Below are 17,601 nucleotides of genomic sequence, written 5' to 3' on the forward strand. Positions count from 1 at the left end.
AAAGAAATAAAGTGATACAGGAAAAAAAGAAGGAAAAGTGAGAGGGACAAAAACAACAACAAAGATACTGTACATATAAAAGTAAAAATGTGAAAAAGCAATATACGATACATTCTTGTGATTGAACCCAGTTACCCATGTTTGAGCAGTAACAATGAGTGGAGATTGACAGAGGGAGAGGCTTAGCACGCAGCCCAGATAGATTTGACAAGCTTTATATGTCCTACAGGCTGCCAGTTCATGAAGAACTAGGAGCCTGGCACTTATGCAACTACTTAATCTGAAATAAAACAATGATAGGATAAGAACTTGGAGAGTCTGCTCTCAGCTCCAGTGCAGACTTTCTTAAAATATTAGATTAAAATTATTCCAGATGTTGTTGCCTAAAGGTACTAGAACAAGCAAACTAGACCTTTTTGGGAACTCGTGTGAAATTGTGGTTTTGTGGCAGCTTTGTGTTTAGAAAATGGCTAATTATATGCTGCATTATATCCAACACTGTGCAAACATTTCCACTCATACAACAGGACCCCTTCCATAATAATAATAATAATAATAATAATAATAATAATAGTAATACTCTCCCCATCTGGGTTTCCCCAGCCACCCTTGGCGGCTTCCAACAAAAGATGAAAAATACATTAAAACATCAGTCATTAAAAACTTCCCTAAACGGCTGCCTTCACATGTCTTCTAAACATGTTTATTTCCTTGATATCTAATGGGAGGGCGTTCCACAGGGCCAGCGCCACTACCAAGAAGGCCCTCTGCCAGGTTCCCTGTAACTTTGCTTCTTGCAGTGAGGGAACTGCAGAAGGCCCTTGGTGCTGGACCTCAGTGTCTAGGCAAAATGATGTGGGTGGAGACGCTTCTTCAGGTATACTGGGCTGAGGCCATTTAGGGCTTTAAAGGTCAGCACCAACACTTTGAATTGTGCTCAGAAACGCCCCCTACATGCCCCCCCAATCTCCTCCAGAGGGTTGAAAAGAGAAATAGGAGGGAATTCCATTGCGCAAGGAGAGGTCTGTGAGCAGTACAGCAGTGTTGTATACCACCCTTGGGGCTGTTGGTTTGCTTGCATTTAGGGCAGCTGAATCCCATTTGAACATCCTGTTCAATGTGAATGCTAACCGCTGTCTTTTCTGCTTGCAGTGAGCTTCTTGAATTTATGACAAGTGGCCCCGTTGTTGCCATGGAGATCTTGGGAGATGATGCTGTAAGCCGATGGAAGAATTTACTAGGACCTGCAAATTCTTCTGTGGCCCGTACTGAAGCCCCAAATAGCGTTAGGGCATGTTTTGGAACTGATGGCATAAGAAATGTGGCTCATGGTCCAGATTCTTTTGCTTCTGCTGCTAGAGTAAGTCCCCCCCCCCAAAAAAAATTCTGCATCTGGATGACTGGGCTTCTACTGGCATATATATTATACAAAATTGATTTTGGCTACTTCCAATGTTTGTGGTCTGAACTTGGTTTAGCTAAATTGCACATAGTAGCTATATGGCTTAGCACATCAGAAAGAAAGAAAATACTCACCCCTGCCTTTTCTTCCCTTACCATGCAGAGGGAAAGTGGGCCCTTTCTCAAAACTCTTCTAGAAAACCTGTGCTTCACAATCTCTACAGAAAATTTTAAAGAAATGTTATGAAAGGAAAAGGCTTCCTTCCCCACTGCCTGCCTTTATGCTGGAAAGAGGCAGGGGCGGACTTTGGTAATATGACGCCTTGAGCAAGGACGAACCCCCCCTTGCTTATTTTCATGCCTCCCTCCCTCTCACCTTCTATTCTGTGCATGCTCTCAAGTGCACTATGTCATAGTTGCGGTATATTTTGTGCCCCTCGGCTTGTACCCTGTGCGGAAAACCACCTGCCCCACCCTAAATCCAGCATTGACTGGCTGGCTGCCATGTATCTTAAATGTTTGAGGTAACTGGGGCTTTTTTGTTGTTGTTTAAAAGAAGGAGACTGTGCTGCTTTGCGCCTGTCCCCTTCGCTTCCCAGAAGGGCTACAGCAAGGAAATGCAGTACGGTACTGTATTGCTCTGAGATTACTCTAGGAAGTGTGTGTGATGTTTTGCTAGGGAATGGCCATAGAGCAGGCATGTCCAAAGTCCGTTTCGGGATCCTAACCCGGCCCGCTGGTTGATCTAATCCGGTCCCCGTGGCAGTATACCTGTACAAAAAGCTCAACAACTTCAATCCTAGAAAAAGGTCAACAACTTTAGTCGGCCCTCACACATGTTCACTTCTTCAATAGAGGTAGTTGTGCTGTGAGCGGTGAAACCGCCTTCTTTTAAAGAAAATCAGAACAGCCATCAGTCAACTCATAAAGCTAAGCTGAGTGGCAGCCCCTCTTTCCTCCCCTCTTCAAACCGCAGGATATTTGGGAGCCTCCTCATTGGTGCAGCATCCCTTGTCTGACCCTGACACTGCTTAAATTAAACAGATGGTAATATTGGAGCTTGGTTCCCCCCCCCCTCTACCTTGTGAGAGTCAAAGCTGCATGTCGATAAGCAAATACACTAAGGAACAGCTCAGAGTTTTAATGACCTTTTGTTGCGGTGGATTACGAAGCCCATCTGAAAGTTCTGGAGGCTCTGCTGGAAATGCGGCTTGACTAAAGGCCAGGCTTCTATATATATCTTTACAAGCCATAAGAAAACAGAATGGACAAAAAAGCACTTTTGCGCTTTGCTCTTCAATACCTGTTTTGCTTTCCATGGAAACACGTTTCTTACGGCTGTCAGGAGTAGCTAAGAATAGTGTTGCGCACAGCACCTTAATTACTCACTTATTTGTTCTCTGTGGAATAGCAATTGCTTGGGAACTCTGATATTTTTTCTGCCTCCCTTATTCGTTAAAACAGTTATTTTAATGTAGGATGCTGGACAAATAGAAGAATCAGCATTTTTATTGGTTATATTACATACATATTCATAGCGCTGTAAAATGCATGTAACTAAGGAACTACAAAGTGTGAAGGCAAAAGAAAGCTGGTGTAGTCCTTGGCACTTGGATGTATCCCCACCCGCCACCCCAGCAACTGTTCAATAAGAAACTTCTTTCCCTGGTTTCCAGTCTTTACTTCTCATTTTTGTTACCTTCTTCCCTCCACTAACTTCTCCTTATTTTGTTGGGCTCAGCAGAGGGAGGGAAGTGACTATAGTAGGTTCAGGTTCCATAGTAACCCAGGCCCACAGCCCTAGAGATGACTGCTGCTAGGCAACTGTCATTGTTTGTGCTCTTGCTGGTGTAGCGAAACATCTGGTCTTTGTAAGCCTGATGCTGTGGAACTCATAGCTGTCCAGTGGACAGACCAGTTGTGGCAGAAATGTGAGCTGGAGTAGCATATATAGACTCTGGAAAGTACACCAGTACATTGCTTTGGGTTATTTACTGTAGAGGAGACATGAATGGTAAAACAAAAGTATATAGGTCTGAAAGAGAAGGCAAACTTGGAGAGGAAGAAAGAAAGTTTAATATCTTGGACCATGCATTTAAAATGTGAGTGTGCGCTCTCAAACTAATCACAGCACCTTGTAACACCTGATTCTCACACCAAGATCCCCCACACATACTATTATTGCACTTAGTTTAAGTCTCTGCTCCACCTCATGTGTGCCTTATTAAGCTACCCTGAAGTCAACTGTCTTTTGCTGATTTAAGCACCTACAATTTGTTAGCAACTGTGCAAAACAAGCCTCCATAGCTTATGAAATTGGTAAGCTGTGAACTGCTGTACATTGCAGCTCTGTGCTCCTGTGTGTGTGTGCTTAACACTGCATGTGCTCTGGAGGAAGAGAAGATGCTACCAGCGCCACCCCACTCAGAAGCTGAACTGGAGAGAGACTTGAACCCTAAAGAACAACAGTGCTAGCAATTCACGTTAACAACATTTTAACAGGCATTTCCCAAAAGGTAAAAAAAATAGGGACAGTTTAGATCAGAGAATAGGGACAGTCAGTAGCCAATGGGGTCTTGCGGAGCATACTGGGAAGCAAGCTAGCTCAGTTGGTTAGCTGGTGCTGGTAACGCCAGGATTGCAGGTTCGATCCCCATATGGGTCACCTGCATTGCAGAGGCTTGGACTAGATGACCCTTTGGTACCTTCCAACTCTACAGTTCTATGATTCATTGGTATGTCAATGTTTCTTTTGCCCTGGAATGCTGCGGGGATCATTGAATATAGGCTGAGAAAGAACAAAATAGTTGTAAATTGAGTTATTTTAAAATGCTTTTGCCTTGGAGGGATTACAGCTGTGCTTTTAAAAATATAGTTCATTTTTCACTCTTGAACTAAATATTTAGTTGCACAGTTCTTAGACGTGCCTACAAATTCTAAAACCCTAGTGTTTTTGTTTTACTTCATAATTATTGGAGTCACGCACAGTGGTTGGGATTGTGTATTGATTGAGCAGGTAGCACAACTGTTATGTAGCCTTGTACCAGTTACCAAGGAAACCCGTAGGATGCAGCATCTGTAAACTGCTCTGGGAAGAAAGAAATAGCTGTTAAAGTCAACCTGGACTAAATTGTTTGCTCTGCATACAAATGAAGGGACCACCTGTTAGAATTTGTTGTAGTTAAAGGTTGCTTTGTTCCTTCCCAACCAATAGTAGATCGCATTTACAGTTTGGCACCCGCTGAGTTATCCAGGGCAGTATCTCCATAGGCATGTGAGACATACCACTTTGCTTCTGCTTTTTGTGAGTTTTGTAACCATGGGTGTGAGGTTTTCCATTCCCGGGAATGGAGAGACTCCAGCACTCAACCCTTCAAGACGGCCAGAAACATCTCACCGTGAGTTGGTCTCTGTGCTGTTGACTTTTTCTTCCTCCCTTCAAGCCTTTTCTCTTCCACTTGTGGAGATGTGGATATAGTTGCCCTTTCTCTTCTCCTCTCAGTTGGCTGTGCCTGGCCTTTTTTCTGCCTGTGAATCTTGCACTCCTGCCCTCTCTGTTCTCCTCTCAGTCTTCCAGTGCATTGCTTTGTACCTCTTTTCCCAAGGGAGGGGAAGAAACAAGAAAGCCAAAGGCCAGGCACCCGCAATTCTGATGCTTGTTAGGCATACTAGATGGTCTGAAAGATGCCATTGGGGGAAAGTGGTTTACAAATATGATTAAAGAGTAGCTCTACAGTTAAGACAAGAATTTTTTTCAACATTTTGTCATTACAAAGTCTGAAAATTATGTTAATCATGAAATCCAGGTAATTTGTCTTATTGGTACACAACCTGGCATGGAGAGTTCACTTTGTGAAGGGTTTTTGCCAGGAAGAATGGAGTTAGTGTTTTAAAAATGTTGTATTGAAGGGCAGATGCCCTATGTTTGTGCTGCTCACTCAGAACATATCTTAAATTATGGAAGGTGAGTAGTTCCATTTGCATAGGTAGCAGCATGAGCAAATTTGAATGTGAAGCTTAATGGAATACCATATGTGTATGGGGTTTAATGGAGTGTAAGTGTAAATATGTTGAAAACCATGCTTCTGGAGGAAAGCGTCACAGAGCACTTTGAAATGCAGCCAACGGCTAGATAATAATAAATGGGGGAGGACGTAGGATTTCAATATTGCTTTGGGAATATGACTCTGACCCTCATAATCATAACTGGTGTCCTATGACTATGAGTCATGCAGTTGTGCACAATTAAATATATTTAATTCCAATTATTTTCAGGAGCTGGAGTTGTTCTTTCCCTCCAGTGGAGGCCGTGGACCTGCAAACACTGCAAAATACACACACTGTACTTGTTGTGTTATTAAGCCTCACTCAGTTAAAGAAGGTAGGTGACACTGACCTGACCCTCGGCTGAAAGTGCCCTTCAGCATCTCTCTTCTTAGCTGAATAGCTGCATAGATTTAGACTTGCACAGTTGCTACCGTATGTGTTTTGTGCATGGCTGGAGGTAAGAAAGTTTTTATTTTATTTTAGCTCGCAGCTTGTTGAAATTTAACACAGACCAAATTGCATAAATACTTGCGTTTGAGAAATTATGTGCAACAGGGGTTGATGTTCTCTGTACTGCTACAAGCCTGCATGCTAATATGTACTTGTCCACAGAAGGTGTAAGTAGCAAAATATCACACAACCTGTAATGTCTGACCTCCCAACCAGAGGCAAATGAAGAAGAAGCTGAGTGGGTGGTGGTGACCCAGATGTTGAGCATCTGTGATGCCCCTACCACACTTCCAACTTGGTAACTTTGTTCCCTTCGTCTGGAAGAGAAGAAGCATTCTGTGACAGACTAGCTAACAAAGCATTCTGTGACAGAGTAGCCCAACTCCTAAAGGGCTGCAAGGTGGCCTCAATGTACACCATTGTTATACACACACACTCGGCATCACCTTTCTTGGAAATATGTTCAAACAGGTGATATTCCCCCTTCTGCCAAAAAAAGCAATCAGGGCAAGGGGTGACTTTGATTTGGAGGACATAGATTCACTTCCTTTTCAGGTCACTTGGGTACCTGGAAACATGTCCAACAGAATTTTAGCCTTCCCTTAAACCAGTTATAATCTGGCAACATCGGGAGAGCCACAAACTCCCCAAGCCTGCCTTAGACTAATTTACACATGCAGTACTAAAATACAGAGTTAGCACTTTAAAATCCTTGTGATTTATTGAAAACGTATTATTTTTGGTGGAATTTCTTCATCAGATCAGCTGAAATGGTTGATGTCTAAACATAACCTTATATAGAAAACTGCTTCCTTTCCCTACCATCAAACATTGGAAAATGATTAAGACTGTTTACAGTATGATTATATGCTTTGGTTCAGCTGCTGACAATTTCTAAAACAAATTTGTATAAGAAGTAAATGCTAATAAGAACATTATTGTGATCTATGCAGCCTTTGGGGCATTGTAGTTTTTAGACCCCTCTTCCTAAAAGTTGATATGGAAGATTCGACATCAGGTTACCAGGCATTTGAGGGGGCAGCTGGAGCATATTTAAACTTCTTACAAGTGAAGATTCTGTGGCTTTTCCACCACTAGGCAACAGTCATAAATTGTTATATGGTGGGATGAGGCTCATGTGAATCAGTATGCGTCAGCGTTATCTAAAGTCAGCATTCAGTATTTCTCGAGGTAGTCATGTTAGTCTGTTGCAGAAAATATTACAATTCCTTGTGGCAAAATGATTTGCATGGTATCTTGTCAATCCAAAATGCTGGTGCCTATTATATGACTTAAGGGTACTTGGGAATAGATTTGCATATTTCTTAGTAACAACCCTTCTACTTGCCTTACTTTAAAAAACTAAGGCTGCAATTCTGTATCCAGTTACCTTGGAGTAAGTAGCTGATCTCACTGGGATTCTGTGTCAAAACAGTCAGCGCCCATCCTATTGCTGCTGGAGCTAATCTGACAATTGCAAATAAAATCTGTCCATTGCATTATTGGAAGTTGCTCCCAGATGCTTAAATACATCACTCCTCTCAGCTGTCTACCATCTTTCAGTGCGACTTTTGCTTTTATGATTTAAAACTGTCTTTTCTTCCTGCCCATTCCACTTTGTTATGAAAACAATGCAAGTGCTTTTCAGAGATTGCCAATGCCTACCTTCAAGACGCCAGCAACTGTTCAGTTTTTACATGTACTTAAATGCGCACCTTGTTGTTTTTCCTCTTAAATTTTCATCTAATTTTCTCCACCATCTACTGATTAAAAATATAGGTCATAATTTAAAGCCGAGACCATGGGTTCTTATCTTTTCTCTGTCCTTATTGTGGGTTTTTAGCTTCAGTTCACTCAATAATAGTGGAGGAAGACACTGATGCTCATACGGATTTCTCATTTTAAAAAGCTTCTGGTGTAATGGGGTTTGAATCTGTCCTTGGCAAACCTGATACAGTATAAGCTTTGTCTTTGGGGCCTCTTGGTACTGCTGAGGACCTCATGTTTCCTGCAGAGAGCTGATACTCAATGACTGTGAAGTCCTCTTGTATCTTAACTTTGCTTTTCCACCTGAACCCATGTTTTGGGAGCGGGAAGCCAAGGTAGATGTTGATTTATGTCTTTGGCTTAGTTTTTTGTATTCCCCTCCTCCTCCACTATGGTGGTTTCTCTAGATCTTAGCTGAGACACATATGCAGCCCATGTGGAGCGAGCTACTGCCCATGTGCAGCCTCATTTAATAAAGGAACAAAAATAGGGATTATTGGTTACCCTGTATCTTGTGACTTTGCAGGAGAAATCCTGTGCTCAGAATGTGCTTTCCCTGTACTTAGTAACCACAGACAATGGTTGCTGTTCCCAATCTGCAAAGATGGGTGAGGGCTTCTAATTTAAGCAGAGTATAGCTGCTGCAGCTTCTTAGAATTTAATCACAGAGTGAGGCAGTTGATTTTCCAGGTCCGTCAGCTGTGCCAAATTTATCTGTGTTGTATGTATTATGCTTTGAAGGCAATTGTAGTGAGATATAATTGAGGACAAGCAGAGTGGTGAGACCCAGAATGCAAAATACATACCTTTTTCCCATGGTGTTTTGCATAATTGTAATTCCTGCGTCAATTCAAAAGGAAGTCAGCTAACAGGAACATGATTGAGATCTAAGAGATCAAAGTCCACAAGCTCTATATGAATTATTATACATCAGCTGAATTGGCAATGCAAAGTCCTCTACAGATCATATCTTAAGAACCATTAAAGCACTCCCATAATGTATGTCCTTATTGGACTTATGCCCAGTAAACTGAGGTTTTGATAAGGGAACTCTGGGATTTACCAACAACCTTCTTCCTAGTATTCACACAAGGAGGAGGGCACCTTCTTTCTTCTTAACCCCACCCACTTCTTCCAACTGTATTCTCCTCTTGCCCTTGTGCATTAATTTTTATATTGGAGTTGAAGACTGTAAAAAATTGCCTAAAGCAGATAAATGGCACCTTGGTTCTCAAGCGCCTTGGTACTCAAATGCCGAAAACCCGGAAGTAAGTTTTCTGGTTTTCGAACGTTTTTCGGAAGCCGAACGTCCGTTGCGGCTGTCGGCTATTGTTTCCGGGGCACCTGCACCAATCAGAAGCTGTGCCTTGGTTTTCGAACATTTCGGAAGTCAAACAGATTTAGCAGTGTGTTTTCTGAATGCCGTAGCTGACTAACTGGCAAGCCAATTAATAGATTAATCTCTAGATCTCAAAAGGCAAAGGTTGTAGTTGTTCATGCATGTGCAGCTTTTACCAAAGCCAGCACCCTCTGATTGCTTTTAAGTTTTTAGATCTGCTTTCTTTGAATTTGTCCTTATGTGTCACAAAGCGGTGAATTGTTAAATTGCAGAGTAGATGTTGTACCGCATCACTTCATCTGATTAAAATGCGCTTGAAGATTATCTGTTCTGTATTGGTGCCTAGTAACCTAATGCTGTCTTGGAGACATAAAACCTTCCCTCTCTTGTTTTTTTTTTATGCCCAGAGTTATTTGTTATGCATTTTTGCTAGGATTAGTATTACATTCCTTCAGTTGTATTTAGTAATGCCTGTGATTTCTTTTGTACTTTGTCACTAAAAATTAAATCCTAAACGAACACTTAATCTGTGGCTCTGATTTGGCTTACAGTAATCACATTTTAAAGATGTAGTCTTCCTAATTTTAAAATAGCCAGTTTCCTTATTGAGTGAGGTCTGAATATTTTAAATAAGTTTAATTCCCCCCCCCCCATGTTTTATGGGCACCAAAATATTTGTCAAGTGCTTTCCTCATTATCCAAAACTCAAATGTAGGCATGAACTTGTTTTGGTGCAGACTTTTACAGAAAAAAAAGTTATATTTGAAAAGTGAAACTCCTGTTTGTTAAAGGCTTCAGTGTTAAGGATAATGCATGCATTAAATTTGTCTTTCTGTTTTATATTGGGATCATATGAAACAGTACAGTATCTGTGATCTTCCTTTTTCTCATCTAGCTAGCTCTCTGTTTCTTGCACTATTTCTCACTTTCCCCAAAATGTAACAATATTTGCACATCTCTAATGTTAGGCCAGGTAGAAAAACTATAAAAATGGAATGGGTTGCACTATTTGGGGTTTAAGCCTATAAATGGGAATGGTGGTTTGCATAATTTGGGTGTATTTTACTTATGTGTGAAAAATCAGTGTTGTATAGCCCAATCCTAATCGTTTTTACTTGGAAGTGATTTCAGTGGGATCTACTTCTGGTTAAATTTGGTTACTGTTGAGTTGCAAGGAGTGACATTTCTTCCTGACTTGGTCACAGACTTATGGTTATTGTGAGCCCATATGAGCAATGTGTTTGCCTCATATACCCCAAGTAAATGTGCAAGACACAAATGTTCTCATAAAAGCAACTGTATTATAAATGTACTGTAGCAACATAGTCCCAGGAACCCAGCATTTGAGACGAATTTCTGTAGCCAGTTTAAAAAATATATATCTTTTTTCTTCACAGGTCTGACTGGGAAGATAATAAAAGCAATACTTGATGGAGGATTTGATATTTCAGCCTTGCAGATGGTAACTCTTTCTTCTTGGTCTTTTTTCAGACCTTTTCTTTGATGAGATGAGGGAACAGCAACCTTTGCCACCTGTTGCACCCACTCCTACACTAGCTTTTTAATGCATTTCACCTGGGCGAAGCATGACAGCCTTTCCTTTCAGCAGCAACCCCATACATATCAGCTACCTCTTACACCTGCCTATTTTTTAAAGGGTGTCAGGTTCCCAGTCTGCTCTCTTGCAGAATACAGAAAATAAAAAAGCAGCCTTTTCAACCCTACTATATTTCCCTAAAATCATTACCAGAGGAGGAGAAACCTATACTTGGGAGTAAATCCCCATTCAAATTGGTTGATAGAAATGGACAGGAACAGGCTGCAAATAGTCTATATTGAGGAGTGTCTGTCTTGTTTTGCTCACAGAGGAACAGTGAGAGCTGCTGTCTTTTCTCTCATTTATGCACAATTTGCATTCTTGCTGTCTCTGTATTTTTCTTCCTTCCATCTCAACAGGTGGGTAAACAACACCTTATTATGCTGCATTTCAATATAAGCTCAATTCCTTTTGGCTGACTTTGACTAAGGCTGACTTGGACTTATCAAGGTTGCTTAGTCTTTAAAACTGAAATAATGCTAGCTAGCTTGTCAGAACTGACTTACGTAGTAGGTGAATATGCATATTTTGCACTATATATAATCACTATATATATAGAATATAAACCATTATTTAGGCTGTTGTCTATAATTTATTAGTATTTATTACTTCAGTTTGTATCTTGCCATGGTGCTCAGGGCTGCTAACAGCGACAAGATAAAAATGCAGTAAAGGTGCTAAAGGATATATAACCAACACAAATACAAAAGAGAAGATAAAAGTCAGAACAATAAAAATCCAAGTATAGAAACAGTGGGCAATTATACACCTTGAGCATTACAATGAACAAGTTGCCCTGGCATGCCAAAGGTTTGTCAAAATGAAAATGTCTTTACTCGGCACTGGAGGGTCAACAGACAAGGGGGCAAATGAACTGTGGGAGGAAGGGAGCCCCAAAGCTGGAGCGCAGACACTGAAAAGGCCCTCTCTTGTGCCCCTGCCAAATGCACTCTAGAAAATGGCAGGACTGAGAAAAGGGCTTCCCTGCAAGATCTTGGCACTCTAGCAGGCTCCTACAGGGGAAAGTGTTCCTTCAAGTAACATGTTTGCAAGCCAGCTAGTGCTTGCATAATGAGTACTGTAATGCTTACCTTTCTAATGTAGAGTGGTACCTTGGTTGTCGAACAAATCGGCTCCCGAACGTCGCAAACTCGGAAGTGAGTGTTCCGGTTTGCAAACATTCTTTGTAAAGCTGAACGTCCAACGCGGCTTCCACAGTTTCCAGTTGAGTGCAGGAAGCTCCTGCATACAATTGGAAGCCATGCCTTGGTTTTCGATCCGTTCCAGGAGAACGGACTCCCGAAACGGATTAGATTCGAGAACCAAGGTACCGCTGTATTTAGATCCTCCTTGTCATGTGGCTCTCTGACCCCAGCATGAATGTGTTGTATATTCCCCCTTCCCCTCCATTTAACAGAGTTGAACTTGCAGCGGCAGCGAATGGAATCTTTTAAAAAAAATTGTTGAGTTTTGTGCAATCTAAATGGTACACGAAAGAGTAGCAATAAAACAAAACAAATACGGGTATCTTGTGATTTGTTTGATAAGTTGAGACATACATGTGGAAAATAGAAAAAAAGAATGAATCACAAATGGGATCTTGATCTCTGGTGTCTTTTTAATTTTTATCAGCTTTTCCACATAATACTCTGTGAGGGATTAATTGAGAAATAAGTTAAAGTCTCCTCAGGTTGTGTATGAAAAGAAAAGGGGCAACAGTAATGCTTGGAGATGTATACACTTGTTCCCGCTGTACACAGAATAAATACTTTTCCTTTCTGTTCTTTCTTACGTGCAGTACTATATGGACCGTGCAAATGCAGAGGAATTCTACTCAATTTACAAAGGTGTTGTCGCTGAATATGCTGTAAGTAAGCGCTATAAAGTCTCTCTTTGTTTCAGGGCTCATTTTGGATAGAATCTTAATGGACCGACCTGAAGGCTTATTGTCAAGGGCATGGCACAAGCTTTGAGGGATTACCTGTATAAAGTCACTTTTCAGTGCTGCTCTTCACCTCAGCCGCAAAGATTTCAACCTAGTAATGTTTTTGAATTGGCAAGACAGACTGCGCAAGTGATGATTTTAGTTTGGCTCAACATAAAACTTGTCTTCTTGTATTTGATATTGCTGCAATGGGCGAGTTGAATAGGTTTCTTCCAGCAAAAATTCTTGATACAAAGAGGCTTGGTTGCAACATAACCAAATGGATAGTGTCCGTATTTTTTAAGACCACTTACCTCACACTGAGAAATGATATGCATTGCGACTTCCTTTGCCCCTGCCAGCAGCAGCTGATGATGTGGAATAATAATAATAATAATAATAATTTATTTGTATCCCGCCCATCTGGCTGGGTTTCCCCAGCTACTCTGGGCAGCTTCCAACAAAGATTAAAAATACATTAAAATGTCACACATTAAAAACTTCCCTAAACAGGGCTGCCTTCAGATGTCTTCTAAATGTCAGGTGGTTGTTTATCTCTTTGACATCTAATGGGAAGGCGTTCCGCAGGGCGGGCGCCACTGCTGAGAAGGCCCTCTGCCTGGTTCCCTGTAGCTTTGCTTCTCACAATGAGGGAACTGCCAGAAGGCCCTTGGCGCTGGACCTCAGTGTCCGGGCAGAACAATGGGGGTGGAGACGCTCCTTCAGGGATACTGGGCCGAGGCTGTTTAGGGCTTTAAAGGTCAACACCAACACTTTGAATTGTGCTCGGAAACGTACTGGGAGCCAATGTAGGTCTTTCACGACCGGTATTATATGGTCTCGGCAGCCGCCCCAGTCACCATTCTAGCTGCTGCATTCTGGATTAGTTGTAGTTTCCGGGTCACCTTCAAAGGTAACCCCACGTAGAGTGCATTGCAGTAGTCCAAGCAGGAGATAACTAGAGCATGCACCACTCTGGCAAGACAGTCCACGGGCAGGTAGAGTCTCAGCCTGCGTACCAGAGAGAGCTGGTAAACAACTGCCCTGGATACAGAATTGACCTGCGCCTCCATGGACAGTTGTGAGTCCAAAATGACTCCCAGGCTGCGCACCTGGAAAGGAGGCTTGGAAAACCACAGCATGATGTTTCATTCATTCTTTCATTTATTTATATACTGCATTTCCACAAGGTTGTACCCAAGCCAGTTCACTACACGTCAGATGAACATATCAATACAACAATTTAAAATTGAAGTATTAACAATTCCAAATAAACCTTAGTGTCAGTAAGTAAATCCATGAGAAGTATCAATCAAGCCATACAACTAAAGCTACCATATAGCACAATAGAAATAAAGCTGATTTGTTCAACAGCTTAAAATTGAACACAAGAGAGAATAAAGCTTAATCAAAGAAATAAAATATACAGTATATTCCAAAGAGGTGATGTTGTAGTATGGAATAAGTTCTCTTATGGATCAGTAATTGGTTAAAGAACAGGAAGCAAAGAGAAGGAATAAATGGACACTTCAAGCAATGGAAGGATGCAAAAAATGGAGTCATTCAAGTATCTGTATTACGGTCTGTGCTTTTTCACTTTTTCATTGATTGAACACAGAGGTGGCCACAGTGGTGTTCTGATGAGAGTCACTATGTCAGTAAAGTTGAAGAATGCCGACTAGCCCCAGAATTTATAAAAAGCATGAGAGAACTGACACATTTCATTAGGAACATTTATGTTAGAATGGATAGAAGTGCCTTTGAAAACAACATGTAGAGAGTGGTCTGGGCTGGCTTAGATTTTCTTAAAACAAGAAATGATGCAAATTGATATACAGTACAGAGTAAAAAATATAAAAGCCATTTAGTAATCTGTTCCTTTTTCCTGTTGCAGGAGATGGTTGTAGAACTTTGCTCAGGCCCTTGTGTAGCTCTAGAGATTAGGCAAGTAGATCCTGAAAAAGTATTCCGAGACTTCTGCGGGCCTTCTGATCCCGTAAGTAACTTACTTGAGAAGTTTGTATATTTTGCCAAAGCAAAAGTGATGCATGAGGTTTGAGACTGTCTCGATCAAAGTTTTTGGTTTTTACTTTAAAGGAACCTGGAGGCAGTTGGCTTTGTTTTTGATTGGAAATTAGAAAATCTCCCAGGAAATCTAAAACTCCTTCGTCCTACAGGGGGAAATCTAAAACTCCTTCGTCCTACATGCTGATGCCTAACACCCCACACCCCACCTTGAGAAAAGTGGGTATCATACCAGCTGCGGTGGAGAATAGATGGGGCAAAAGCGGGAGAGAAACATTAAATACTCCTACCTTAGTGCGGCTTCTCCAGTCAAAACTGAACCCCCCCCCCATTGCTTCTTTAAAGTTTAAAAATTGGGTAGATTCAATTTTAGATCTCTTGTGTTGCATCTGTTTTGCCACTCAGTTGTTAAAAGGAATGGACAAATCTGTTAATTTCACTTTGAGTTTCTCATTTCTCTAGTCTCCAGTTTGCCACATTACTTTTTACAAAATGTCCTCATGGAAATTCATCAGCATTTATCCTACTTATACACATTACCTCAAGCAGTTTCCTCTAATAAAGTGCATTTTTAATTTAATTTTAATGAATATGTGCATTTTTGTTCAGATGCTGTGTGTGTGTGTGTGTGTGTGTGTGTGTACGTACACACATATTTTGGTTTTTAAAGATAGCTATGCTTTGGTTTCCAAATTGGTCTGAGAGGTATGAATTAGGTAGGTTCTATTAAAATACAAACCAGATTTCTCCCCCACCCCTTCTGTGTGGCAGCATAGTAACAGATAACAACTGTAGAAGCCTACATTTGAAAAATGTTCTATTCAGCTTGCCTGCTAATATAATGATCACTTAGAGGCATGGTTTACAAGCAGAAAGGACAGCTCCACCTTAACATGTGTCATTTTTGTTGTTGTCATGATTATTTATGCAGCTATGACCATTGCTAAGCCTTCTTTGCATTAGATATGAAAGCACATCACTGGAATGCTATTTAAGCTACTCCAATCTATGCCAATTCAGTGCTTGTTACTCAGAAAGCAGTGTGAACAACCATACTTTAGGATATTTGCTTCTTGCTACTAAGCTATGTTGGCAACACTGCAGCTCATACTGAGCTGCTGTTCTACTGGGCAAGTGTTGTTGTGATCTTCAAAAAGGGGTGAAAGTGATGCAGACATTTAATAAACCTAACCATCTGTAAGATGGCACAGATGGAAGGGGTCAGGCCATAGCTCTGTGGCAGAGCATCTGCCTTGCATGCAGAAGGTCCCAGGTTCAATCCCCAGCATCTCTAGGTAGGGCTGGCAAACACTCCTACCGAAACCCTGAAGAGCTGCTACCAGTTAGTGTAGACAGTGTTGAGCAAGATGGGCCAATTGTCTGACTCACTATAAGGCAGCTTCCTATGTTTCCTATGACACTGGTAGCCGCTGCCAGATTAAATATTTAATCTAGCTATAAATATTTTAAAATGCTAGCAAAAGTCAGACTGTACAATTTGACTGCTTCAACAGTTATGATTCTAGTAATGCAATCCTATGCACATAGACTTTGAAGGGAGTCCTTCTGTGTTTAAAAGAGGTTTCTCCCATGTAAGGCTGCACTTCCTACCTATGTGGAAGGAAGCCCCATTGAACTCAACGGGAGTAACTCCTGTGAATGTATGTCTTAAGAGGAAGGATCTATATACATTCACATTGGCACAAGCACATTGTCTTCTTCTGATGACTCTCTTGTGGAATTCTACACCTGAGAAACAATGAATTACTTACAGCGACAGTAAAACAACTTGGCATATTTGAAGGCAGATGAGTTTATGATTACAAATAATTAGGCTGCTCTTCACATTGCACTAAGCAATGCAAACAGAAGGGAAAATGGATTCTCCGTCAATGACAGACCGTTATCGACTGGAGTTAGAAAACAGATCAATAAAAAGCTGCAATTAGTATGTCATGCTGTCTGTGACTGTCTCTAGCGGAAAGGACATGGTTGGATTTTTTTCAAATGTTATTTAGGGTCAAATATAAACAGTGTTCCTTTTCTTTATTAAAGATAAAATCAATTCTATATTGCATACACTAGTTACTGTCAGTCTGCTAGAAACTTTGCATTTTAAGGTGTTTGCTTCTGAAATGTGTAAAGGGGCTTGTGAGGATGTGCACTGTGCAGGCCTACCCCTGTCCCTCCGGGGCATCATGGGTGCTGGCCAAGCCCCCAGCCAATGCGTGATTGGCATTATTCTAAAGGGGACCATTTCTATGTGTGTAAAGTTGGGTTCCCAATCCCAATGTTAGAAACCTTCCATACCATACCATATTTTTAAAAGTTTCTACTTGGCTTTAATCCAAACATTATTTGTATGTGTGAGTTGAAAACAATAGCTTCAAAATACTATGAATGCTTGAAACATTCTTGAAAAGCGTTCAACATTTGGTTTTTAAACCCCATCCTGAACTTTAATGACTATGAAGCAGTTCTCCCATTTATTTCTATGGGGGGAGGTCACGTCCCTGCTCGTTAACTACAACTTCATATTCTTGCGTAAAAGTACAGCCTCTCCATGAAAAAAATGCAACACACCCATCAGAAAGAAATTTTTTGAAGAGTGGCTGTGTCTGATGTGGTAGTCTGAAGTTATCAGCTGGATAATTTGATCATATCAACCCTCTGTGCAGAAATCTGGGAAGGCTTAAGATATATCAGGATATATCAATAGAGGCTAGGTCTGTCAATGGAGAATCAGGTGAACACCGGCATTCCTTTATTAGCAATAATAATAATAATAATAATAATAATAATTACAGTTGCTGAATTGTGTGCATATGCAATATATCCTGTGCTAGAAGAAACATTCCTGTTAAAAAAAACAAAAACCAGCCACTGCCACCATTTGCAATAGCTGACAGCCAGAGCAGCTGCAGTGTGAGCTTTTGACTCTGTGGCTCCTTTCTCATTGTCTTATCAACCATTAATTAAACAAAGTATTTTTTAAAAGCAAAAACCAACAACCCTGAATGTGAAATGTGGGCGACTGAATGACTGTTCGGT

At 41.0% G+C, this 17,601-nt stretch overlaps 1 protein-coding gene across 2 annotated transcripts in view; it reads left to right on the top strand.

Annotated features, from left to right (window-relative positions):
• The window catches only part of NME7 (NME/NM23 family member 7), a 70,290-nt gene that overhangs the window by 24,377 nt on the left and 28,312 nt on the right, over window positions 1-17,601 (top strand). For both annotated transcript variants that reach the window (XM_033146589.1, XM_033146590.1), the window contains exons 6-10: window positions 1,153-1,360; window positions 5,677-5,782; window positions 10,402-10,466; window positions 12,400-12,468; window positions 14,420-14,521. In XM_033146589.1, the coding sequence (XP_033002480.1) occupies window positions 1,153-1,360; window positions 5,677-5,782; window positions 10,402-10,466; window positions 12,400-12,468; window positions 14,420-14,521 (550 nt within the window). The remainder of the gene's footprint in view (window positions 1-1,152; window positions 1,361-5,676; window positions 5,783-10,401; window positions 10,467-12,399; window positions 12,469-14,419; window positions 14,522-17,601) is intronic.

Source organism: Lacerta agilis, chromosome 4, assembly GCF_009819535.1.
Source record: "Lacerta agilis isolate rLacAgi1 chromosome 4, rLacAgi1.pri, whole genome shotgun sequence".
NCBI lineage: Eukaryota > Metazoa > Chordata > Lepidosauria > Squamata > Lacertidae > Lacerta > Lacerta agilis.